This window comes from Alosa alosa, chromosome 2 (assembly GCF_017589495.1).
Source record: "Alosa alosa isolate M-15738 ecotype Scorff River chromosome 2, AALO_Geno_1.1, whole genome shotgun sequence".
Lineage (NCBI taxonomy): Eukaryota > Metazoa > Chordata > Actinopteri > Clupeiformes > Clupeidae > Alosa > Alosa alosa.
This window is the reverse complement of record NC_063190.1, coordinates 239,514-266,898: the sequence shown is the minus strand read 5'-3', so window position 1 is coordinate 266,898 and position 27,385 is coordinate 239,514. Positions and strand designations below refer to the sequence as shown.

General features: G+C 40.4%; 1 protein-coding gene across 7 annotated transcripts in view; it reads left to right on the top strand.

Moving 5' to 3' along the window:
* Positions 1–20,615, top strand: part of LOC125284068 (protein unc-79 homolog) — a 257,979-nt gene extending 237,364 nt beyond the window's left edge. For 6 of the 7 annotated variants that reach the window (XM_048227819.1, XM_048227828.1, XM_048227800.1 and 3 more), the window contains 4 exons: positions 9,777–9,821; positions 16,791–16,868; positions 19,119–19,160; positions 19,675–20,615. In XM_048227819.1, the coding sequence (XP_048083776.1) occupies positions 9,777–9,821; positions 16,791–16,868; positions 19,119–19,160; positions 19,675–19,863 (354 nt within the window). In that variant the 3' untranslated portion in view covers positions 19,864–20,615. The remainder of the gene's footprint in view (positions 1–9,776; positions 9,822–16,790; positions 16,869–19,118; positions 19,161–19,674) is intronic. The other variant, XM_048227810.1, reaches the window with a different exon arrangement.
* The last annotated feature ends 6,770 nt before the right edge of the window (positions 20,616–27,385 follow it).

Sequence of the window (27,385 nt, the reverse complement as noted above, 5' to 3'; positions counted from 1 at the left end):
AGCTGATCATATTCAAAGTATTTCCTATATCGTAGCCTATTAGCTTGCAACAACAGCAAAAATGAAACCTGGAGAGTCAGTGGATGTCTCTCTGCGGAGACTCAGCTGTGACATTAGATGCACACTCAACCGCGATTTGATGCAGGAAAAAAGCAACGACTGGTAGTAAGGTAAATGGGATTAAAGCAATTTTGCAAATGTGGGGACGGCAGAAAACTTCAGGGCTGCCAACTCTCACGCACTGGCCGTGAGACACACACATTTGATTTCACATGATTTGATTTGGTTTCACACGCCACACCCCCGATTTCTCACGCTGAAGTGTCAACACGGTCGGTCAAATGGCTGAAAGATGAGTTTATCTATAGTTCTACCTGTTGAGCCACTCGTAATCGACTAGTTATGCTTTCAGAGACAGTGAGGGGGTTCAAGAGCACCCCCTGTCTGTGGAATTTTCTAGAATTTATCTTGTTTGCGATGCTAGGCCTACTTCACAAGCCATCCCAGGCGCATTTCCCCCCCCGCATTTTCCCGGCTTCAGGTATGCTTTGAGTATTTATTATTGAGTATTTTTCACGCTGAAGTGTCAACCTGGTAGGTCAAATACCTGGCAGATGAGGTTCAACTAAACTAAACCTATACAGATATCACACGTGTGAACATGTGAACGAGCGGAATCTAAGCTTTCCAATTATATTAGCGCCAGGTTGCTGTGACAAATGGTTTGCGAGAAAATTAACATTGAACTTACAGTACAGGCAATTTAATCATGTTTGCATTTTGCACACACTGCACACCCATTACTCTTGGTTAAATATCTCACTAACCCTTCACACAACACAAGGCAAACCCAATATCACAAATAAACAGCAAACCGTGCGGGTCGCATGCGGCCCTCCCCCTCACTCAGTGCGGCCCGCATTTTGAAATGTCAATAAAATGTTCGTTTCACGTGTTTTTACCACATCTGAACAGGATCCTTATTGTAATGACACGGTCCACCGATAGGGGCGCTTCCTATATAAAAAATCAGTGGAGTCAAGCTTTTTTTCACACAGCCAGTGAGCAAGGAAGAGATACAGAGAGCGGTTTATAAAGAAAACTCAGAATCGTAGACAAGGTGGGAAATGTTCAGACAAGGTTGGAAACAGCTGATCTTAACACAGAATTTAAAGTCAACTTATGTGTTTAGTAGGCTATGCTTAGAAACGAAATCAGCTGTGAACTTAAGTCAACACTAAAGATAGTTAAAAGTAGGCTACATCGGAGCTAGAGCTGCTGTCGTAGCCGACCGCAAAGTAAAGCAGGGTTCCCACGGGTCAAGGAATTTCAAGAATATCATCAGCATTTTAATAAAGTATATTCCAGACATGAAAGGTCAGGGAATTATATCTTTGGGGGGCAAAGTCATGGAATATCAGGGAATTTTGGTGTAGGAGTTTAAAATTGACTTGCCAAAATACATTATTTACACGCAGCATTGGTATTTATTGAGTTATTAGCTTTCCCCCATTACTACTTGCATGAGTTACCCCTACCTGTTTTTTTTCAATGTCCATTTTTTTATTTCCCGATTGGTCATGGAAATTCAGGATTTTTGTCAGGGAAGTAATGGAATTTTACATTTGACTTAGAGTGGGAACCCTGGTTAAGATACACTAACAATAGAGCCTTTTTACAAGAGTCTATTACCCATTGCAGTGGGAAAAAGGTTTATTGTAAATGTGTTATATCTTTTAGTTTATTTCACGTTCCTTGGTGAATAGAAGCAATATTAAAAATGCATTTGAGTATAGAAAATATTCAATTAATGCATGTTGGTTTAATAAACTGTGCAGACATAGGCTCCTGTATATCCTGATTCCTGTTATACCAGTAGTGGACGTGAGCGGTCACATCTGTCCCTCTGACAGTGACAAGAACATTTTGTGGCCCTCTCATCATCAAAGTTGCCCATCCCTGATATAAAGCATGCCTCTGTGCAATAAGTGGTTCCTAATCCGGTTTTGAAATTGCAACACATTTCTACATAGGCTAGTCTCATTGGGATGAAATTATAATGTATTCTAATGTAAATTATTTGTCAGTACATACATTTTTGCAAATTGCTCAGCCATAGATTAGCCAATCCCACTATCATGGTTCTTATATTGTCAGGTTCCAGCCAATCCTACTTACACAGATAAATGAATATATTTCTATTGGCATGCTTCCTAGTAACATTAATGCAAAAATATGACGAAAATCAAATAATGAGACACAAATATTTTTCTCTTGATATAAAGCCTGACATAAGCCACATGCAAACATTCACATCATATTTCCCAGATATGGGTTCGTCCTGAAAAAAGGGAGAGCATGTAGGCTATAGGCTAGATGGCCATTACAATGACCAATATCTTATCTTAAATGAACTGAGCTGAATAACACAGGTGACCTCTTCTGCATAATTTCATGGAGTGCTGAAATGTACACACATTTTTGACCATTTCGGAACTGTGAAATGTAGCATATATGTTTTGTGGTTGTGAACTTATTGCAATATCACCATAACTATTCCACCTGTGTGTGCATGGTTATAATTCTGAAGTGCAAAATAGTTTAGGCTACAGCACAAATATTTCCATAAAAATAAGCAAGTCTGACCTCTGAATTTATTTAGAAATAAATGCATTTAAAAGTTAAAATATACAAACATTTCTTAAATTCTTACAAAACACCCTTAGGACGACACAGCATCAGATGAACGCAGGTTCAGGCCGAGGTCCTAGTAGTAGGCCACTGATGTATTTTTTTTTTTTTTTTGCTGTACAGTAATAATGCTGCTGAATAAGCCAAACAAAGATTTCCTATGTAGCCTACGCAGCAAACTTTTGGTTGGCCCCACAAAATCTCACTCCAAGGTTTTTTGAAAAGTTGGCAGCCCTGAAACTTGCAACAACATGTTGGCACAAAACTTAATTTCTGTCAGAAACCTAGGTTAAGCGTTTTCTCCCTTGTCAACGCGAACTATGTTCAAGCAGTGGCATGTGGTTTAATTCATGGGTTAACATGACATGAGTCAGACAGAAGATGGGCCTGTCTCTCTCAAGTCATGTAAAATGGGTTGATTAGCAACTAGAACAGGGTTTCCCGCAGCACTTTGCAGTTAAGGCGACCGCCTTAGCAACACACGCCTGCCGCCTTAACTAGCCTACGTCGTCGTCAAATAAATAAATAAATAAATAAATAAAAAATAATATATATATATATATAGGTAGGCCTATATGAGCCTACTCTATAGTTAGGCCTACTCTAAGCCTACTGTTTTCTCCCTTTCTGACCAACGCCAGTCTCCCTTCTCTGCAGAACGCATACAAAATAATAGCCTAATGAAAAAACGCCATGAATTGGAAGTTGTTACAATCTTTAAATGCCGTAAATGCTCAAATTATGGCCGGGTTCTATTATTTAGGCTACTGCACAAAGCACAGGGCTTTATTTGGGGCAGGCTTGGTCGAGGCAGGTCTTTATTTCTACGTTTTATTGTGAGGCATGCGTTTCGTTTGGAGCTGCATACCAGTGGTAGGTTATTAAAAGCATAGGCCTAGGATTTTCGGTTTGGTTTGGGAGTTAATTTACTTTTGGACTGTGATTATATTGCTAAATGTTGGGACTGATAGGCACAGAAATCCCGGGCTGCATTTGATGATTCACTATTACGTTTCATGTATTTGAAAGAGTGTCGGGATTTCCACCCGATGTGTTTATTGCGAGAGAGGCAGTCGCTTTAAAGGGAAACTTGGCAGGATTTCCCCTTCTGCTGGAGAAATTGCGCATTATGCTATTTCAAACTGTGGGAAAAGGTAACGATAAAGCACATGCCCCAACCAATTTTATCACTGAAAACTTCCTCAAAAACGTCACATCATAGGCTTTCTGGCGATATGATTGGTTAAGGGATTTGTGGCGCGAATTTCTTTTACTACGTGAAGGAAAAATCAAGAGTTGACGTCTCCCTCCACTAGAGAAAAACAGCAGGAAGCACTATGCATCGCTGATCTTGACGTCGTCTAAAGGAGAAACTACTGGATCATCTGAGGTAAAAACAAGTCTTTTTATGTTATTATTACATGTTATCCATGTTATTACTTCAAAATCGTTTTTAAAAGTTATTTTTGCTGGTAATTACACCTTGTATGCATGGCCGTAACATAATGCGTGTGTGTGTTCACTTCAGCTGATGACAGCTGGTATTTTAGCACACCGTAATCTTTAGTAAACTCATCATTTTCAGTCATTTTTGGGGGGCTACTATATGTCAACCAAGATTACAGACCTACTAAGACTGAAACTTTAACGATTTGTTCTATTTTGAACGATGTTGCTTGCTTGTCATCTGATAGAAAACTAGCTAAGTTAGGTAACGTTAGCATCAGGAGAGGCTGCAACATGTCCTTGACGCCAGTAGTCGCGATAAAGTTCACTCCGTGCTTCATGACTGCCAACTTTATGTCAAGTAGACCTAATCGGTATTTTATTGTCAAATAAACCTTTCATTCCTTAAGTAATATGTATAGCACAATTTACAGTTGTTTGTAGCCAAGTTGCTTAGCTTACTTAGATAGAAACATCTGACATGAATGACAACGTTAATGTTACGTTACCGACGTGAAGACTGTGTTGATCACCGATGGTGTAACGTAAGGATTTTATTCATTGACTGCTGTTTTCATGAATACATGACTGAAGATTTGTTATAAATGTGTCTTAGTATTGTTTAGCTTTTAGGCTGTAAGGTTGGCTGCTACGATTATGAAGTTTTTGGGTGGCTAACTATGATGGGAGCTCATACACCCAAGCCTACTCGTCAACACGAGTTTTCTCGTCAACACGATTATTTTCTAAGGGGGTGTTTTGTCTTTACGCAACTGCAGTAGCCTATGCACGGTGTGTATGTGTATGCATACGCTGTTTAGATGTTTTCTGTCATATCTCCTGACTCATGTTAATAAATACATTTTTGCTTGTAAGCTGGTATGCTATGTATGGTTTAGCAATAACACTTACTGTAGTGAGCTCTGAGACTAATGTTACCTCTCCAAGCAATATTGGAGTCCTCCAGTGACAATAATACTTTTAGTGAAAAGAGTCATGGTTGGTGGTGATTAAGATTATGTGGAAGTAATGTAAAATAAAACTAAACAACCTATTCACTATCAGACCTGTGATTTGTTATTTTAGATGGAGGGAGAGAAGTACGTGCAACTGGGGTGAAAGCAGCCGACTGCTGACGGCAAATATGACCCCAAGGACCAAGATGGCATGGACATGGGACATGGATGGGTAGCTTCTGGATGAAGAAGAAGACAATGATGTGCTACAGGAGGAGATAATCTTGCATCATCCTCAGCTGGGTAAGCATGTTTGTGTGTGTGTGTGCGTCCATCTGGGCGCAAGCACATTTCTGGTTGTGAACTCCAATAGCATTTACACCCCATCGTCTGCTAGGCTTAGATGGTCACACACACACACACACACACACACACACACACACACACACACACACACACACACAACCATGCCACAGCTGTGACAATGCACACACCACGGATCTGGTGTGAATGTATGATTAGTGTATCACCTTATGTGTGGGGCAAATGATATGGATAATTATATATTGTATCGAATTATATGCTGTATGGTTGTTAAATGTATTGAATTTCTTCTAACGTTTAAATTGTTTATATATATACATATGTGTGTGAATGTTAGTATGAATTGATGTTTTGTTCACCATGTAAGATTTGTTGATATTTGTTATACTGTTGTCTTGTCATTCTTGTAGTTCTAATAGTTACTGCATGTTTGTAAACATATGTTTATGTTATTTACCTGAAGTTGTTGTTCCTGGTTATTTAATCACATTGTTTAAGACTTTTCTAAATAAAATGATTTATTTCCCCTTTCAGTAAAACCTAACACATGTGCCAGTGTCTCTATATTCTTGTTTTCATAGTAGAATGAAGCACACGGAGAAGCAGTTACAATCAGCTAGTCTGTCTTTCAGCCTTTATCTGTCCTCCCCACAATTGATTTAGCCTCTTCAGAGTACAGTAAGACATCCCATATTGAGCTTGTTTTGATGGTAAAACAGCTTATTTTTTTTTACATGACCATTATATCTGTATTTTTAGGTCAGATGCCAAACCGGAAATGAAAAACATTCTACTCTTTAAAAATTCTACTTGTTACTGTTATGAGTAAATTAATCATAACTTCTGAACCAAAGGTGATAAATTGATTCTGTTTTCTTTCACTGAGGAGAGCACAACACTGGCTATCCTTTGCACACTATATCTACAACAGACATTAGGTGAAAAGAAAGATTCATCTTGACAAACTGATATTTTCACGTTTTTGATGTTGAATTTTGAAGGTTTTGTTTAAAAAACAATGTGTGTTACCCTCAAACTTATTAACTATGATATGTACCATTTTAAAGGGCTAGTTCTCCTGATTACAATGGTGGGTATATCTTATCTCTGTGATGTAGCATGGCCACACAATAAGCCTTTTTGTCTCACAAAGGGCATCAAGTATGAAAAACGGAATGTTTCGTGCGCCTGCAAAGGTCTAATAAATTTATCATAACTTTTGAACAAAAGGTGACACATTGATTCTGTTTTTATCGCTGAGTAGAGGACAAAATTGTGAATCTCCCATACACTCTATGTTTTTCTCTATCTACAATAGAAATTGGGAGAAAAATTAGATTAATCTTGACAAACTGATATTTTTGTGTTTTTTGGGGTTGAATTTTAAAGATATTTTTTAAAAATGATGTATATTCTCCTCAAACTTATTAATTATATTTTATACCATTTGAAAGGGCTATTTCTCCTGATTAGAGTGTTGGGTATATTGTATCTTTGTCATGTAGCATAATCATACAATAAGCCTTTTTGTGCCATAAGGCCATCGAGTATGAAAAAATGGAATGGTTAATTCAAGGGTTAATTCAGTCATTGAACGTGCGCTGTGCTGTAATGGAAACCTTATCGCGTATAAGTAGGCCTAGCCCATGCCTACGGTAGCCTAAATTGAGTTATTTTTTTAATTATGCATGATGTAGCCTACTTTTTATTATTAAATTTGTAGGCAGGAATAGTGAACCATCAAATAACAATTGTGTTTAAATGTAGTAGCCTAAGGCTTCAGCCTCTGACAAGCTCAGAAGGGGACAGCAAGCGACTATAGCTTGAGCGATGTGTTGAGACCCATTGACAACGACTTTTCATTGGCAACAGTAGCCTATTAAACCAACCGAACCAACAATATAAATATTCAGAAGAGTTCTTTAATTTCATTGAGTTAAATCGAAACAATTTATTTTAGTGCTCGTGTACTGATAGGCTACTGGCAATTATTATTCCGGCCATAATTTGAGGATTTACGGGTAGGATAGGCCTATGCCTCCGAATCGTGTGATGCGTCAGCCTCTGGTGGTTGAATGTCATTGTGCTGTCTATCATCGTTCGCCAAAAATTTGAATCAAAATTGTAAATCTTACACAAAAGTATAAAATAATCTAAACTTCATTCACTCTGCGTAGCCTATATAGATCAAGACAGACTTGCGGAACAGGCTGCAGGGCAACAGTCTGACAGCCTGCATGAAAATAAGCATAAATGGTCCGCACTTGTAAAAGAGTGCAATTACCAAAGGGCCCTTGTTGTTTTGCACTTTCTTTTGCACTTCAGTGTTAAAGTTTATAGTGTTTGTTAAAATTGCACACATTAATTCACTGTTCTTGTTTCAGTTGTTTAGCACTTTTTAACACAAATATTTGTAAATACTTCTAAATACTTCTGCCTTGTAAAAGCAGGTGTTAATCCAAATTGCAGTTTAATGCGTCAATAAGAGAACCTTTCAATGACAACAGAATTGCTATTTAGAGCACCAGTTTTGTAAGAATTTGTACTATCAAAAGCAACCTTAACTTTCGTTGGCCTTTCGAATGTCTTACTTTCACGTCATTCACTTAAACTTTCCTACTTGCTAGATTTGACCAATTTTCCATAGCCTACGTGCACAAGTAGTTTGAGTAAAACTACTGATCTTCATTATCTCCCTGCTTGTTGACATCTTATCATGTATGGTTTTATTTCATGATTGCTAAATGTTTGATTCTTTTTTTTTCATGTTGTCATCAGTTAACTTCATTTAACTGCACTTGTATGTAGGCTCTGCCGTTCAGTTGTGGACGTTCATAAATTGCGTTTATGGGCGGAGAAAGGCAGAGAAAGGCGCAGTTTACACTAGTTTGATAAATATGACGGAAACTTGGGTCTGACAGCGTTCGCAATCTGCGGTTTGTCCATGACGCTGATAACGTTACATTTGCAAATGTACGTACATCTGGTCCTCAGATTGTTTTTTCAAATTTTTTCAAAACTGTTTTGCACCTTATAGCGGCAGATGTCCTTCAAATTGTAAATGTATCACTGCTGTCTGGCACGTTTCCTAAGTCACTGCAAACAGCTGTTGTAAAGCCACTTCTCAAGAAGAATAACCTGGATGCTTCCATGCTAAACAATTACAGGCCCATATCCAATCTACCTTTTATTGGCAAAAAAAAGTAGTCTTTAATCAACTAACCACCTTCCTAACATGAAATGGGTATTTTGATTACTTTCAGTCTGGTTTTCGAGCAAATCGCAGCACTGAAACAGCTCTCATTAAAGATTTAAATGACATACAGTATGCCTCAACACAGATTCAGGTAAAACATAGCACGTGGTTATGGGGGTCCTCCCCCAGAAATGTTTTTTTGGGCTAGACGCAATTTCCTAGCCTGACGAGTCAGACCCACATTAAAATGTAGGGTCTGGGCACTCACCCTTCGCAGTGCTCAGTCCGAGGGGCGGGATAATCGGTTGTCTTTCAAATTCCCTCTGCATGCAATAGGACAGCGCTGAGTCCCATGCGTTTTCCCACCAGCGGAGCTAGTTGGCTAGTTCAAACTTTTGCCATCTTTTAAACGAGCTTAACTCGTGTCACACTGTTGGCCAACAGCAACATCCATCTTCTTTGTTTTCAAGTAGCAGGGAATTCGTTGCAACTCTGCCATCAATCATTATGTTAAGCCCACCTAACGACTCTATACACGATTTGATTGGCCTGATAGAAGTTTAATTTTTTGAGCTCACAAGCCAACGGAGAGTTGCTAGACTAGCCCTGGAAGCAAATGTAATTTGCTGCCGCTAGGGTGCATCTAGATTTCTAGGCTAGCAATTTCCTGAATTCTGGTACATTTTAACAGGTTATTTAGATACTTCTATATAACAAAATAAAGCTATTAATTCAATGACTAATTCGGAACCAGCTTTCATAACCTCATGGTATAGTTAACCATGTAGTTGCAATATCTGTTAAATTAAGTTATTTAATGCTTTAAATGTAGCTCCGGAGTGGCTATCGGGAGCTTCGGGAGGATTCCCGAATGTCTGAATGTCGTGAGCTTAAAGATATTGTTTCTTAAGTCCATTTGCTGCGCCCTCGTGGCACTTTACCAGCCTACATGTAGAACGGTCGCAGCCTCTTACTTGCGCAGTTTCCCCAAATATTAACAAAGTAAGCACTCACAAAAACTGTTTGGAAGTCGCAACTAGGCTATACCTAGTCTATATTTGCAACAATTAGTTCCAGTGGTACGGCCCTAACAAACTCCAGGGTGACACACAGTTAATTGAAAGTTTAAAAAAAATAAATAATAATATTGTTCCACTGTCCAGTCCAGCAGCTGTCAACATACAACGGAAAACAGGCGATTCTGGAAGGTATGTATCTGCTTTAACTTTTTTAATCTTGGCAGCTTTTTAAAGTCCACCCAGAGTCAGAGGCCTATGCCTACCCTCCGTGATCTTTATGAATATTAAAAATAAAAAATACCACTTAATTTCGGGTTAAAATGCATTAAAGGAGCGATTTGTAGGATTGCTACCGAACGTTCTGTAGGCCAAAATCAAAACACTGGTGAACGTTCTCAAGACTACCTAGACGCGAGCCTCTTCTGGGTTGCCAGATGTAATGCAGACTTAGTTAACGTTAGTTGACCTGCAGCTGCTTAAACGTTTCTCCAACCATGACCCAGCTACACATTACGGAAAATTAGTGAAAACAAAAAATACCTCTCTAACCAACGTACTGTAACATATTTAGCTGAAGTTAGCGATGCAGATGAAGTTTAGCCTAGGCTACCTGTCGTGGAGAAATATGGCCAGCTCTGCGTCCGACTTTATATTCTTTGTTTAACAAAGACGTCGCCATCTCAGGAAGCTCCTCCGATGTCCACTTAATTGGTTTCTTGTTTTAATTTTGAAAATTTGCCTGCTTCTCGTAGGCTACTGTTCATGACTACAACTGACAGCTGTTAACAGTTGGCCTTTGCTAATTTGGCAACCCAAATGGGGGGATGTGCCAGCCCATTATTAATACGCTATTCTAGAATTACTCATTCAAAACATAAACGAAAATTCCAAGAGATTCCGCCCCATAACTCATTTTTTTCACTGGTTTTACGGGGTATAGTAATGTTGTCAAATAAGCCATTACTTCAATTCATGGTGTTTCCTTACTCATGACATATGGTGATCATTTTTGGAATGGTTACAATTAATTTTCCATTATCTCCTACATACTGGTCCTTTAACGCGCGTTACTGAAGTTTGTCCCAAGTAAAATATTTACCAATTTTTTTGTAATGCCTTACATTAGCCTACCACGTTACAGCAAATTAGGCCTACATTATGCCATTTTTGTAACGCGTTACTCCCAACACTGTATTGGCACAACAAAACACTAAGAGGGGACTTAACACATGTGCGTGCGTAAAGTAAATAAAAACGTAACTACGCGTATTTCACCCTGCCAGAATTCTCCCCTCTGTCATTTACGCGCGATGGAGTTATGCATTTTAGGAGCACCAACCAAAAAAAAGGGTGTTTCTTATGCAACTCTTGAGTGGATTCGGCCACTGACTTTTCAGCTGGGTCTCCAATACTTTGCTCTCATGCTCAGTCGCTTGCCGCCTTGCCAGAGCTTGCCAGAGGCTGAAACACGCTACTACATTTAAACACAATTGTTGCCGCGACTTGAGGCATTCCAGCCTACGAATTTAATAAAAAAGTAAATCATGCATAATTTTAAAATAATTCAATAGGCTACTTGGCCATGCAAAAAGGTTTCCATTACAGCACCGCACACGTTCAATGAACGCATGAAAGCGGATGCTTTGTCTTCCAAGCGGGTGGAAATCCTGACACTCTTGCAACCTTTCATCTATATGAAACCTAATAGTGAATCATCAAATACCCCCCCAGATTTCAGTGACCATCAGTCCCAACATTTAGCAATTGAATCAAACAGTCCAAAAGTAAATTAAATATCAAATTAAACCGAAAATGTCATGCTTTTGATAGCCTACCAGTATGCCGCTCCATGAAACACATGTCTCAAAATAAAACTTGCATAAGAAATAAAGGGCTGTCTCAAATAGCCTACAAGCCTGCCCCAAATAAAGGCCTGTACTTTGTCCCGGCCATAATTTGAGGATTTACGGTATCTAAGTAGACAAACTGGCTTCAGATATCCAACAGAGTGAATACGAGATTGTGCCGTCTTAGATGGCTGTGGTTAGTTACGTGATGCTGTTAATGGGGAGTTTTATGTAGCCTAGCGTAAACCTATAGGTTATTATTTATTTGGCGTACCTATAAGGCTTTTTTCCTTATCAAAAGTGAGGGGTCGACTGCCCTCTCTTCAACACTGCGGGGGACTTGGTGCTGTGTGTGTGACAAAAGCGGAATGGGAGAATGCGTGTAACAAAAAAAAGCTTACGTGCGATTTACGCGCAAATGGGAGAATCCAATGACAATGAAGCACTAAACAGATGCTGAAAACAGCACTGGTATTTCGCACGGCAAAAGTGGGGGGGTCCAAAATAACAATTTTAAAAAGTGGGTGGGACACGTATAATGGCTCCGACACCCATGAGTCCTAGTGCTACTGGACCTAGTGCAGCATTTGACACTGTGGATCACAATATTTTACTACACTAGGTTGGATTTACAGGCATAGTTATCAACTGGCTCAAATTATATCTACAAGAAAGGAGCAAACTGTTCTCAGATGCTTTCTGCTAACTGCGCTGAGTTACAATTTCTGAATCTGCCTTTAAAATGACTCTGCCTTGAAAATTATTCTACCTTGTCTTTTGTTACTTGTATTACTTTTTTTTACTATTTTTTGCTTTTTTTGTCTTATTAATTATTCTTTGTTTTAAAATGATTTTACCTTGTGCATTTTATGTTTTCATATGTGAAAAACGATATGATTCGATACAACTTTATTGTCAATCAGGGCTGAAATTCTGAAATTCTTTTTGCATCCCGGGGTAGCTTATATAAGGAAGAGGACGTAGACATATATACAGACATACATAAGATGAATAACACCAAGGAAACAAAGCATACATGTATAACAACAGAAAATGACATGACACACAGACAAGGTATTGGAGACTTGTAACCCTGAATAAGTATTGCACTGGATTTAATGTAGCTGGTTTAACAACAGGATAGATATGAAAGAGTTTTTAAGTCTGTAGCGATTGAAAGAATAAACTCTAAAGTTTATTTGAAGGCAGAAGCTGATATTCTCTGTGCAAAACATGTGAGTCATTTGAAATGTTCCTGGCCAGTCTGAGCATACTATTATTGTGCACTTCCTGAAAGGATTGTGCTACAGGTAGTCAGATAATTTTTTAACAGATTTTAATTTGATCAAATAGCTTTGTTTTATTTATAACTGGTAGACTAATCAGCCAAGCAGTGCTACAATAAAGAATGATACTCTGAAGTACTAATGTGAAAAACAAAGAAATTATTTGGCTACTAGCTCCAAAGGATCTCAATCTACGGAGAAAATAAACACACTGTTTTTTTGCAAATAAATTCCATGTGAGAGGTCCATGAGAAATTTCCGTCTATCATGACTCCCAGATATTTGTAGACTGGGACTTGACTGATTACTGAATTGTGAATCTTCACTGACAATTCAGGGGTTTCCAAAGATGATTTCCTCTGTCTTCACAGTGCTAATAATGAGAGTGGTTTTATCACACCACTCAACTAACCAATCCATGTTGCCCTAGCACAGTATAGGGTCATCAAATTTGGCAGACATGATCAATAGAGCGGAGTCATCTGAATATTTTAACAGAAACTGCTTTGGCAGTCTTACAGTCTTGTAAGCATGCACAGAATGAAAACAGTTGTATTGGAAAATCAGTAGTTTTCATCTATGCAAATCACCACCAGCCGGTTTGCTTGCAAAAATGGTTAATTGTCTGTCTCAGGCTGTAAAACTTTGAAATTGTCCAAGTTCTCCTGCAACTGACGGGCATATTATACTCAATGCTGACTTACATTAGAACTAGGAGTGGCACGGTTCACGAAACCCACGGTTCGGTTCGTATCACGGTTTTAGGGTCACGGTTTTCGGTTCTGTACGGTTCTTGTTGTTATTTTTTATTTTAATCTCTAACACTTCAGAAATACCATACTTCAGCATTTGATGTATAGCTTAATTATCCACCATTTAGGCTATAGTGTTAGTATAGTTATAGGCCTATCATGTAATCATGCACAAACTGAAAGAATTTGACTTGACTTGAATTTGACTCGAAACTTGATTTCGATACTATTACGATTTTTTTTTATTTGATTTGGTTTGTGTGATTTGTGAGATCATTCACATCAGTGGCAATCGTAGAATTTGATTCACCCTCCACACACACACACACACACACACACACACATAGAAAGTGATGGTTGCCATACTGTAGGTTTCTTTTTCATATTTTGGAATTCATATATTATTAACTATAAATGTATATTGATAATTATTTATAGTATTTTATGATCTGCATGATTACTAATAGCTAAACATATTTAGTAATTTGATTACATCATATTGATATTTAAATTATTAGGCTACACTTGTCTATATCATCACATTTGGTGTGTAAATCTAATTGAGTGCCTGTCACTTTAAGAGGAACGTGAATGCTGAAAGTGCAAGGATGTGGATTCAATTCATGTTTGCTATGTCATTAGATAAAATAAATGTTCAAAAAACAAACAAGTCAAAGAAAATCTTTCTGGGATGAGATCATAGAACTGAGTGTTTTGCAATGTTCATTTCCATGAGTATGGAAATGCACCAGTTTATCTTTTATTTCTTTGCATTGTGCAGGCTACATTCACAAATACATTAGCCTACATAAACAGGAAAATGTCTCGGATCCATTGTTTATTGCGACTGCAAGATTGGTAGCCCAATTACCCTAACAGTCAGTGATGGTGACTTACAGTTAGCCTATAGCTATGTGACTGTCCTTGCGGCACACCCTTATTCAACATGACTCCTAACTTTGGTTGAAAGATTACAGAAGCTAGGTTAGCTGTGACAATATCCTGGGTAATAGCCTAACATCTAATGCTATTTTACACAGTAAAATCCGCATTTGAAAGCCTGGTCACCAGTTGCCAGTTTGTATGGCTAATTATTTTGCCTAGACTGCAATGAAAAAGCTTCGTATTTTTGGGTGGCATAGCTGATCTACAAACCACAAAAAGGGACAAACATGTACATGCTGAAGGGCAAAGGGAATATCACAATGTTGTACTCTGGCCTTTTTTGGGATAGGCTATGTATTGGCAGACAGCCTTAACTTAACGTTGTCGTTGACACACCCGCTCGCTTGACTGCCGGTGCAAACAAGTACAGTAGCCTGTGCTTTGACACTCTCCGTGCGTGTAGGCCTAGCTACTGTAGCGTGCATGTCAGATAACCCTTCCTTCCCTCTACCCCTCTGTTTTTCAGCAAATCATATGACGACGTTTCTTGTAGGCCAACTGTTGTGCTGGCTGTCGGAATGATCAGCAGCACAAATAAGTTCGCTAAAATATTGGTGGGGACAATTTTGTCATCTTAAAATATTGATTAAGACTAGTCCTTAGCGTCCCATCCTAAATCTACGCCCATGACACAATCGCAGTTCTATCTACCGTTTTCTTTCCGCTGTCATCATCATAGGTAAAATCAAATCCAAAATGTTCCCACACACCAGACTTCTTCAACTCAGTGCTGCCTTCGTTATCTCTCCCACTTGCCATTTCTATACGTGACACTCCACACCTCCGCTTTCACGCGTAAGGGAAAAAAACTGTCTGAGGTCATGGGCATGAGGCTACATTACGCAAGCCATGAACCGTCAAAACCGTACGATGTGCACATGCCCCGAACCGAACGGTTCAGATTTTTTTCATGAACCGTGCCACCCCTAATTACAACAATAACTTTCCTTGTCTAGCTTACATTGAATTGACTATATGGCTTAATCCACTGAAGTGGTGGAGCTCTGTGTTGTTATGGTTTGTGTACAAGGAGAAACCCTTTGCTTGGGGGAGAGCCAGGAGGAGAGAATTTAATCTAATATAATTACAGAGAGGATACAAGATTGAAAGCAATTATTCTGATTAGTGTTGCAGATTGTTTTAAAATGACGATGGAACTTAATTGAGTGAAGTTTACTTGCTCACCCAACTGACAAAAAATCTCTACTGAAGAATTATTGCCAGGAGGAAGAAATGGCTTCTCAGTTTAAACAAAGTCTGTATGGTAACAAGAAGGCACTCTTGGGAATTCACTCTTTCTATACTCAATCATGGTGCCAGTTAACCTAATTAATTAGTGAAATGTTCCTTCTTGTGTTTCTTTAGCATTACACAACTTTTACAGCTACTTGTTACCCCACTCCTCCTGTGGTTAAAAACTGTTCACACAGTCAACTAAAAACATATGTCATGTCCAGCTAGTGTGGCACAAAAAAGGTCATCCACTTCTCCATATAATTCTCTAAAATTACTTTTACGGAGTGTCTACTTACACCCCTGGTACGAATAGCCTTGGTGACACAGCTGAGCTATTCACACCCTGTGACATAACAAAAAAGACTTTGCTTACGTGCACAAAAAACATGGCGGACATTCATTTTTTTCATTTTTCATTCTGAAAGGTTTCGGCATTAATATATGTTCAAATTAAGTTTTAGATTGAAAAGTTGTGTTTTATTTTCATAATCTTCGTTCAGTGAACACATACAACTGTCAGTTTGTTAGTTAACAGATATTTTGTGAATATATTTACTACAGTGGTCACAGACACGGTTTTGTACATGGGAGACCGGGGTTCGATTCCCGCATGATGTGTTTTGGCAGAGTGAGTTCGCTTGTGTACCAATGTCTCTGGAGAGAAGGTGCGCAATTTGAACAAGAAATCGGTTCTCAAATGAAGTTTTGATTGCAACAATTAGCTACTTCATGCACCAGGGTGTAAATAGCATACATTACTACATACACCAGGGTACGAATAGCATCCACTTCTAACTATACATTGATGCAAATAGCATACCTTATTCAGAGTGTCTATTACACAGCTGAGCTACTCACACCCTGTGACGTAACAACAAAAACATGTTGCTTGTTTTTTTATTTCGTTGTGATCAATATGCCAGAGTAAATGCACAGGGGTGCAAATAGCATACACTGATATTTGATATTCTATTCGTACCCAGACGGGTACGAATAGAATTCACTTCTAATTGCACCAGGGTACAAATAGCATACACTGCTAATTGTACCAGGGGTGCAAATAGCCTTACCCTTACTTTTACCAACCTCCAGATGGTGGAGATGGTGTGTCTGCATGTGATCAGCTTGATGGAAGCTCTTCAAGAGTGCAACTCCACCATATTCGTCAAAGTAAGTTTATCTAAAACATTTTTTTATCCATGCATGTATTTAGGGCCCGAGCACTGACAGGTGTGAAGCCCTATTGTTTTTGTAAGGATTATTAGGGCCCGAGCACCGACAGTAGGTTAGTGTATCTCCCCAGGATGAACAACTTTCGTATGTACAATGCATTAGCCACGCCCCACAGGAAATTAGGTTTTGGGATTTTGTGCTCACTAACATATGATGAATTGTAATGCCAAAAGCTTCCCATGGGCGAAAACTCATGAAACGCGACAATACGAATTTTTGAAATGCCGAAACTATGAATTTTAATACCCTTCCACATGAAAAATAGGTTATTGAATGCCATGGTAATGATGATATTCACATGCCCATAATGCATATTTGGCATAGCACCAACAACTGGCAACAGAAAGAATGGCAATTACACTGATGTCACATGATACATTTTAACGTACTTCTCCTAGGTGGTTTGTCAGATTCATGATTATGATGATATCTAGACACCCAATGGGCCTGCCTGGAATAGCAGCACCACCTGGCCGAGCAGGAAATGTTCCAGAAATGGGAAATGCCTTAACTGATTGATCTGAAACTATAAAATATTGGATATCATTATTGTGATGATATTCACATGTGTAATTCACATGCCTAGCATAGCGCCACCATCTGGTCAAGCAGGAAATGTGCCAGAAATGTTCTATGCTTTGAATTAATAGTCTGAAACTGATCAGGTTAATAGATATTATGATTATGATGATAACCAGACACCCAATGGGCCTGCCTGACATAGCGCCACCACCTGGCCAAGTAGGAAAATGTGCCAGAAATTGGCAATGCCTTAACTGATTGATCTGAAACTTTACAAAATATTGTATACCATGATTGTGATGATATTCACATGTATAATTCACATGCCTAGCATAGTGCCACCATCTGGCCAAGCAGGAAATATGACAAAAATGTTCAATGCTTTGATGGATTGATCTGAAACTGTACAAAATATTGGATATCATGACTGTGATGATATTCACATATGTAATTCACATGCCTAGCATAGCGCTAGGAAATGGATTGATCTGAAACTTTACAAAATATTGGATATCATGATGACGATATTCATATGTCCTATTAGCATGCCTGGCATAGCGCCACCAATTGGCAAGACAAGGAATGTGGGTTTTTTTCACTTCTGTTGCATATCACAATCAGATTAATCATATTAGGTGTATATGACAATATGCCTGTCTTATGTTGTGCCACCAGCTGGGCAAAGTCAGAATAGTCTTTGGAATTTATTAACAAAATATAAGTTAATATAAATCTGATGATATCCACATGTCCAAACTGCCAACCTGGTCTAGCGCCACCAGCTGACCAAACAGGAAGTGTACAAGACATTGACAACACCTTGGTTAATTGGTTGGAAACTTTCAAAAATATTGGATATTATTATTATGATATTCATGCCTAATTAATGTGTGTGGTATAGCACCACAAATTGGCAATAGAAGGATTCTTTTTTCATTTATTTTGGATATTGATATTAGGTTCATAAGATTAATTCAGTTTAGGTGCATGTCAACTTACTAGTGTCCTGCCTTCACACATCTACACTTGAAAACACACACACACAAAAAAAAGACATTAACATGACCAGTCAAAAAACACACGAGTATCACTACCACCCACACATGCTCTCTCTGTCTCTCTCTCTCTCTCACTCTCTGTGTCTCTGTCTCACACACAGACACACAAACACAATAACACTGACCTGCCTGTACATGGCATAAGAAAGATCTGCACACACATACATGAATCCACACGCATGCATGCACATGCACGCATGCACACACACACACACAATTCAAATTAATGTCTAGTCAAAACACACACAGACAGAAAGAGGCACATCATTGCAATCTGGTGAAGTGTCACCTAGTGAGTATCATTGTCACAATGTAAAATATCACACCCAACAGGAAGTGAGTAAGTTCCAATAGATAAAACTTGCAAAAACGAATTGTACACACATCATTATGTGCACACATGTGTATTGACACACGTACCACATGTAAGTGCATTGTTGTTTCCGAAATGGCATGGGTCGCGGAGCCACACATGCTCGGGCCCATCATGGCCGCTTGCGGCTATACTTTTGAGATGTATTTTCATTTGGTGATTAGTTTTTTGTAATATAGTTTCATTTTTTATTGGCTTTGCTAAATTCTCTGTTGTTTTTATCTCTTCAATTAGCTTATCCCCATGTGGCTGCCAATGATCCAGTCAAACCTTAAGGTAAAACTCTATCTTGCTCCAATTATATGTTATTTATTTGCTTTATTCATCCCATCTCAATATGTGACCCAATCTAGCACAGTGACCCATAATTAAAAATTGAGATTTTGGTATCAACACCAATAGAACACAATACTCTTTAAAATGATATCATATCTTGAATTGTTGACAAGAGACAGCATTTTGAACTATGGAACTGTGACCACTGTGACTTTACTTTTTTATCTTGACTATGAAACTTTGAGAAATTACATTTTAATTCCTTTTCTTTCATACAACACCAAAAAAGAAACATTTATATTTTCAATAGTTTTTGATGTAATTGGCCTGTATCTCAAAATTAGAATGTGTGACTTCTGACTAATTTTGCCAGATCAGGACACATATAATGATGAAAGAGGTAGAGAATACAACAATCCTTACATAAGAGACAGATACAAACTACTGTATACACTAATTAGTAATGTGCAGTCAGATCTGTAACAGCTCCCCTTTTTCCCCTACCATTTTCCAGCATCTATCTGCAGGTCTCCACCTGCGTCTACAAGCAATCCAGAATCGGGTTAGCTACCAGTGTATGCAGGGCTTGGGGTCTGGATCACAGCCCCAAGCTCTTCGCAAGTGGCTCCAATGCACTCAGTTCAAAATGGCCCAGGTAGAGATCCAGTCATCTGAGGCTGCCTCCCAGTTCTACCCTATGTGACCCATCCACTGTATTTGTGAGAGACTAAGTATATGCAATGAAATGAAGCCCTTCATCAGAGGACCAATGGTATGGTCATGACAGAACCTGGAAAATTGTTCCAGACCTGGAAATGGAGCAATAGATGAATGCAGAAAGAAACATTTTGATTGCTACTGATTATCTGGTTTGATAATGTTTTTTATGCTAAATTGCAAATATTTTATAGATAAGCTAAATGCTAATTATTCCGTAGCTATTAAGTCCTTAGTTGCAGTTAAGCTTAACAACAGCAAAAACTCAATATAAACTGTGTAGCAGTGGTGTGCCTTCAGGGCAAGCAAGGCAAGCAGTGCTTGACCAACTGATCTTAAAAGTATACATCGATTAGAACAGTAGTGCAGTAGAAATGATCTCGCGTACATCTTAATGATCTGTTCCATGATGTATTTGTTTGCTTTCATCTTGTAAATTACTGCCCCCTATGGCCACTTTAGTTTCCTGTATAAGCAAGCTAGCTTGATTACCAGCTTTCGCTTTCATAATTTCTGTCATTTTCATGGGTGTGTCTGTGTCCCGTTGACAAAAGCTATGGAAGCTGAGAAACCTGCAGCTTGTTTTTTTGTCATTCAGCAAAACTGCCAATGTGGTAGGCTACCTAACTGCCCTAGCGTGAACTGGCTTATTGGCTGAGTTAGTTAATATTTTTCATGATATATCAAGTTCATCTTACATTTAACTTGGATTTAACATTAAAAAACCTAATGCTTGAATTCAACTGGATTTCTTGGTGTTTTTCCCCATGGACAACTACAAAGTATAGGAGTGAGAGAGGAGAGAGGAGAGGTCTGGCTTCTGAATAAGTTAGCTCGTTGGCAAGGTTGTCATCAGTTTTACTTCAATTTTAGTTTTAGTTTCAATCTGGTTTTAGACCACTTCATAGTACAGAGTCTGCTTTACTTAAGTTCCATAATTGGAGCAGCCGTGGCCTACTGGTTAGTGCTTTGGACTTGTAACTGGAGGGTTGCCGGTTCGAACCCTGACCAGTAGTATTTTGCAGTCAGCACATATTGGAATTTTCCCTCCACAAGTACATGTCCGTGTGAGGGACCGAGGTGACCACCCCACGTTTAGGGAGGTGCGGCACTGGATAAGATGGTGTTGATAGAAGGCAGGAGACAGCAGTTCCGTACAAAAATATAGTCATTTATTGTCCATAAACAAACAGGCAATTGGAGTCCAAACATGAAATGCAGGGTTCTTTAGTCTACAAACATGTACTGTGCCATAAAACTAGGCACCAGGAACCTACTCTTTTCAGGTTCCCTGTCCAAACAAGGCGACCTTGTAACTTTGGACCTCACTTAATCCTTGCCTCACAGCAAGCAAGGTTAACTTCACATTTAAACAAACAAACATTAAACTCTACGACTTCCCTGATTTCTGGACCTCAAGCTCTTCCGCTTGTCTTCCTGGTTCTCCTGTGTTTCCAGTCTATCCTCCCAGTGTGAAATAAACCCGCCTTTAAATAGGCTCACCAATTACCCAATTAACTCTTGGGCAAAACCATTTAAGAGGGGTGACAGCAGTGGCGGACCGTCAGGGCCTTCTCTGAAGGCCTAGCTATTGTCTTTAAAGCTACCTTGTGTAAGAACTTCTCCCATCTAGCGGTGAAATTCTATATGACAACCAACTGAATATTACTTTCTAGCCCCTCCCATTCCGAGCGCATTTTAACTCCTACGGTGGCCGTTTCATGCCAAGGTTAACATGGCTTCCAGTACTACAACTTCGTCCAGTGTTCCTTCGTGATGAGGTTACTTTAGAAAACAACTACACATTGCATTTAGTTATATAGCCAGTAAACATGTTGGTTATGACCTCTATGTAAAGTGAATAATAGTTTTACGTTTTCTTTATTTTGGTAGGCTACTATTTCATTGCTAGCATCAGCTATCAGGTTCCCAAACGAATGCATGCTAATGTTACAGTATCAGTGCTATCGTTATTCTGTACGAGATTAATAGTGTAAGGCAATGTTTACAGCGTAGCCTACTATTTTTCTTAGTGAGCCGAGTCAGAGATCAGTCGATGCTACGGAGGTGCGAGGTAAAGGAATAGGGAAAGGTAAAGAAAAGCCAAAAGACAGAGCCGGTGGCAGAGGATCGGTGAGACCTCCTAGGCAAAGAAAAAGTAAGACTCTCCAAAGATGATGAGGAGAGAGTGGAAAAACTTCAAAGACAAAGGAGAGAAGCAACGGAGGTTTGTGTTTTTAATATATTTCTCTGAACAGTATCAATGTCAATGACACCGAAATTAGCTCGGAAGCTGCACCAGGCACGTTCGTTTGCGTTGTGTCTGCTGCAACTACACAGAAAAAAATGAACGGAACGCTTCAGTTACGCGCTTGCTGTAGCTTCCCTGTTTGCATCTCCATTGTTTAGATGTAGCAATTTCTAGGGCATTTAGGGAATGAGGGGGACAGAGATCGGCCTAATGGGGTGTCACAGGGTTCGATATCCTACTTAAAGGAAAATTCCGGTTTTTAGCACTTTAAGGCCCTTTTCTGGTTTGTTTTGGATGAACTAGAGTGGTGGACACCGAAATTTTGACGATTGGTCCTGTCTCGACTTTTCTGACTCGTTTTGAATCGCCTTTTCACTTCTCAGGGTGGCTGGCAATGGGCATACTGTAGTAGGCTCCTCAAACATGTCCTAAAACAACCCTTAACGTTCGTTTTCAAAACTGTGCAACTCACCGAGTGGTTAGTGGAGTTCGTTGACTATTAAAATCAAATATATCGGCGCAATGTATGATTCGTATTTGAACCTGAAGCATAGACCGTGGCGCAGTAATATCAACGTGCAATAAGTCTTCCAACAGAAATCAATGGGATTTTACAAAATGCCAAATAAAAGACGACAGAAACTGTATTTCGCTACGCTACTTGTTTTTGAACATCAACAAACACCACTAAGCACACAGTGAGTTGCACAGGCGTTGTGCGAGACTTCCTGACCCCCAGCGACTTCAGAAAGTCATGGATCAACTTGGACTCAAAATCCCACCCCTGATCTGAGTGGATTCGACCAGGTAGCCCATAGTGCACAAAGTACTTCTCACACAAGACCTTTGCAACAGTTGCAGCCTTCTGGTCACGGGTGGGGAATGCCTGAGCATATCGGGTGAAATGGTCGGTCACCACGAGTATGTTGGCAAACCCCCGTGTACATCCACTTTCCACAGACTGTTTCACTGGAGCTATGACTGGGTCAGTATCTTGGGCTTTACAAAGCCTCAGAGTTGCTCAACTGTTCCAGGTGTCCGACGTCAAGATAGACCGGAAAAGCATAACAGTCTGGAACTGCGTCAGGTGGGACACCAAGAACCTCTGCACACATAGGAAGGGCCGCACTTCCCCCATCCTCAACTTGCTTGCAAAGAGCCTGGATGCTTTCAGAGGGGATGTCTTGCCACTGACTGCTGTTCCCGCCGAACACATTCCGGGATAGTGAGTCTGCATCAATATTACTGCACCCTGGCCTATACTGTATGGTGAAACTGTAGGAAGACAGAGCAGCAAGCCAACGATGACCTGTGGCATTCAGTTTTGCAGTGGTCAGGACATAAGTCAGAGGGTTGTTGTCTGTCCTGATGGTGAAGTTCACACCATACAGATAGTCGTGAAACTTGTCAACTACCGCCCACTTCAATGCCAGAAACTCGAGCTGATGTACTGGGTAGTTCTTCTCAGAGGGACTCAGCTTGCGGCTGGCAAAAGCAACTGGTCGTAGACCCTCAGGATACTCTTGATTTAACACAGCCCCTAAACCATGCAGACTGGCATCTACGTGCAAAACATAGGGCTTGGTGGGGTCGGCAAAAGCAAGGACAGGTGCACTTGTCAGACTCCGGGTGATCTGGTTAAAGGCTTGAGTGCATGAGTCATCCCACCTCTCTCCAAAGGGCTCTTTCACCTTGTGATAAGTTGTTCCAGCTGAAGATGTGACAGCTCTCTTGCCTCTTTGAGTCGGGGGTAGCCTTTGGTCAGCTCCGTCAATGGAAGGAACTATGATGGAGAAGTCTTTGATGAAACGGCGGTAGTATCCGCAAGAAACCCAGGAAGGACTGAAGAGACGGGAGGTCAATGGGTTGCTTCCAGTTAGTCACAGCCTCTACTTTGGCTGGATCTGTGGCAATATCAGCCTCTGAAACGATGTGGCCAACATACGTGACTTGTGAGCTGCAGAACTGGCACTCCATGGACAGCTTTAACCCACTCTCTTCTAATCTGTCAAGGACTTTGAACAGGCGCTCTTCATGTTGTTCTAGGGTTTTTCCAAAGACTATGATGTCATCAAGGTAAACAATGACTTCCAGCAGATGCATGTCCCCAAAAGTCTTCTCCATGAGCTGTTGGAATGTTGCAGGGGCACCTGTGATTCCTTGTGGCATCTTTTCAAACTGATAAAACCCAAGAGGGCAGATGAATGCTGTCTTCTCTTTGTCCTCTTCTGCCATTTGAATTTGATAGTATCCACTGCGGAGTTCAAGGACAGAGAACCACCGGCTGCCACTGAGACAGTCCAAGGCATCATCAATGCGGGGAACAGCATACTGGTCAGGAACTGTGTGTCGGTTTAAGGTGCGGTAGTCCACACACATGCACAATTGGCCTGACTTCTTCCTAGCAATGACAATGGGGGATGCATATGGGCTCCTGGACTCCTTTATGATTCCCGCTGCTAACAGCCCCTGTAGGTGACATCTCAAGTCATCAAAGTCAGCAGGCGCTATCCAACAGGACCTCTTTCTGAATGGCTTTTCATCACTCAACCGGATCCAATGTTCCATCCCCTTGGCCAGTCCGACATCCCACTCATCCATAGAGAATACTCCTGTCCTCTCAGCCAGCTTTCTGGAGAGCCTCGCTTTCCACTCCTCAGGAACAGGGGAGTCTCCAAAATCAAACAGGGCTGGGTCAATCCTTGTAGTGGAATTCGGCTCAGCTCCTTTGGGCTCCACCACAGTATCAGCAACATGAAGGTGTGCAATAATGGTGCCAGCAGGAATGGAGGTCTCCTTGAGTGACTCATTCCTTAACATGACTAAAAAGTTGTTCTTGTCTAGAGCAGAAGAAAACAACACAGTGGGCTGGACAAACACACTGGTGGGGAGAGCAATAGAGGAGGCGCGCTCTGTGATGAAGATGCCTTTCTTTAGTGGCTGCACTTCAGTGACTTTACAAGTGGCAATGTGCTCACTGGCACCAGGAATGACCAATGGACCAGGGCCCACCCACTTGACATCGGCAACTGTATCTCTGTGCTTGCTGGGAACATATGTAGGCTGAGCTGGCCATTCACTGTGGTACTCGGACGTGCAAACTCTTAGTGAGTGAATTGGAATTGTCGGTGCTTTGCCTGACAGATGAGACACTATTGGCTGGACGAACTTTATGAACATTGGTGCCCACCAGAATGGGGATACTGTCAGAGCAACGAGGGTCAGGGCACACTAAAGCAAGGATGGAGATAGGCCCTGTGTCGGGCTAGGCCCTCTGCTGGCGGGCTGGCCTCTCTGTGGCTGCTGTGGCTGGACGGACAGTCATAACTTTGAGCTGCTTTCTTAACTTCCTCACCTATTTCTTCAGAGCATTCGCATCTCCACTCTCACATTAATCATCAGTGGAGGGAAATTCTTGGCCAACTGCTAAATGTATTGGTTGCACAGTTCTGTGTTCCGATGTCTGAAGTTTTAATGCTGCTATCTCATTCCTGAGTGCTTGCATATCACTGTCAGCATGCGCTACAGCACTTCTCACACAAACAGGTTTCAGGTTGGACTTAAGCTGTTGGCGTGATGTTTCGTCCGCCCCCAATGCTCCTTTAATAAGCTGGTCTAGGCATGCGTTGTTCACTGCAGAGGATGGGAGACCTCTTCGCTGCACAACTTTACATAGATGTCTTTCAATGCATCTGAGAAACTCAGAAAGCTTCTCCCTTGGCTGCTGGCAAAGGAGTCTGAAAGCAAAGTAAAGCCCTTCTCCAGTCTCATTCACTCCAAATGTGTTCTCAATCACATCAACATAGTCTCTGGCTGAAGCATGTGGGTTGCTACTTCTAACAGCCCTGGCCATCTCAAGCACTGGCCCTTTTAGACTTTCTATAATCTTCAGGCTTTTCTCTCTGTCTGACCGATTACAGTTCTCGATCATGAAGCGGGCCTGATCTACCCAGCTATCAAACTGTTCTTCACCAGGTGGAGTGGGAGTGACGCCGGAAAACGAGCGTAGCCTCTTGAAAGCACTTGACTCACCTGAGAGCCGGCCCTGCCTCTCCATTAGATCTCCAACAGCCCGAATGATTGCCTCTGGAGAACATGCTTGGAAGGGATTGGACCCACCTTTTGGAGCGGTTTCTTCCTCTGAACCTGAACTGGGTGATTGTGGGTTCTCTGGGATGATGGCGGAATCTTCAGAAGCTCCCATGATCCTCCATGCCCTGCGGCTGCCCTCAGGCCACACATCAGGAGGAATGGTGTGGACACTCACTCTCTCACGGCACTCACACAACATTGTAAGACACTGGGACACAGAGTCATACATTCTTCCTCTTACTCTCACTCTTCCGAGGACTTTGAGGGACTGCAGCGTGTCTTCAATTACAGCCACTTCGGTATCTTCAGGGACATCTTTCAACATCAGGGCATATTCGAGGTTGAGGCCTTCACCTTTCCACCAGTTAAGTAGCTGTGCCATGCTCTGGGTTGTGCTTACTAGGTTACAACTGTTTTTTTTGGCCTGGAAGTTACTATATTTAAATTATAAATTAATTAATTCCTTGGTCTTTTTCACTATATTAAACCACTCGGCCTAATATAATTTAAGCTTAAGGCAGGACTTCACTTTGACAATAGTCACTGTAACACTAGAATTTAATACAGGCTTATTTAATAACCAGTTATTAGGTAAGAGATAAACTATTATTATATAAGCCACAGGAAATAATAATAACACCCTATACAAGAAGCTTATGAAGTGCTATTAAGCATACACGTCAATAACTTAAATAAGTAGCCTAACAGGAATATTACATAAACAAAACAGATTAATATTTACAGGCTATATTGAAATAGTTTGATCCTATATTGTTGCTTTACAAAGCAGTCAGAGGATTACTTTAATCACTATTTAAATAATGTAATCTAAGTGGTCTGGTTTAGTAACTACATTAAATATTATTATCCCAGCGGTGCCTCCATTTTATGTAGCACCCCAACCAGGCTTGGAATTTCACCATTCTGGGGGCAAGGCCACTTGGCCTTCAGTTGGGCATATTTGGTGGGGGGCACAAAGGCCACATGTCAGGGCACCAAGGCCAAAGTTAACTATACAGTAGTAGGCTATAACAATGATCAAAGTTTAGCCTATTCACTGCAGTAGACCTGCATCACTGTATGAAAGATTACAAAAACATGAAATGAAAACATGACATATTACATAGAACTGTAAATCATCTGACTATCTAGGCTATATATAACA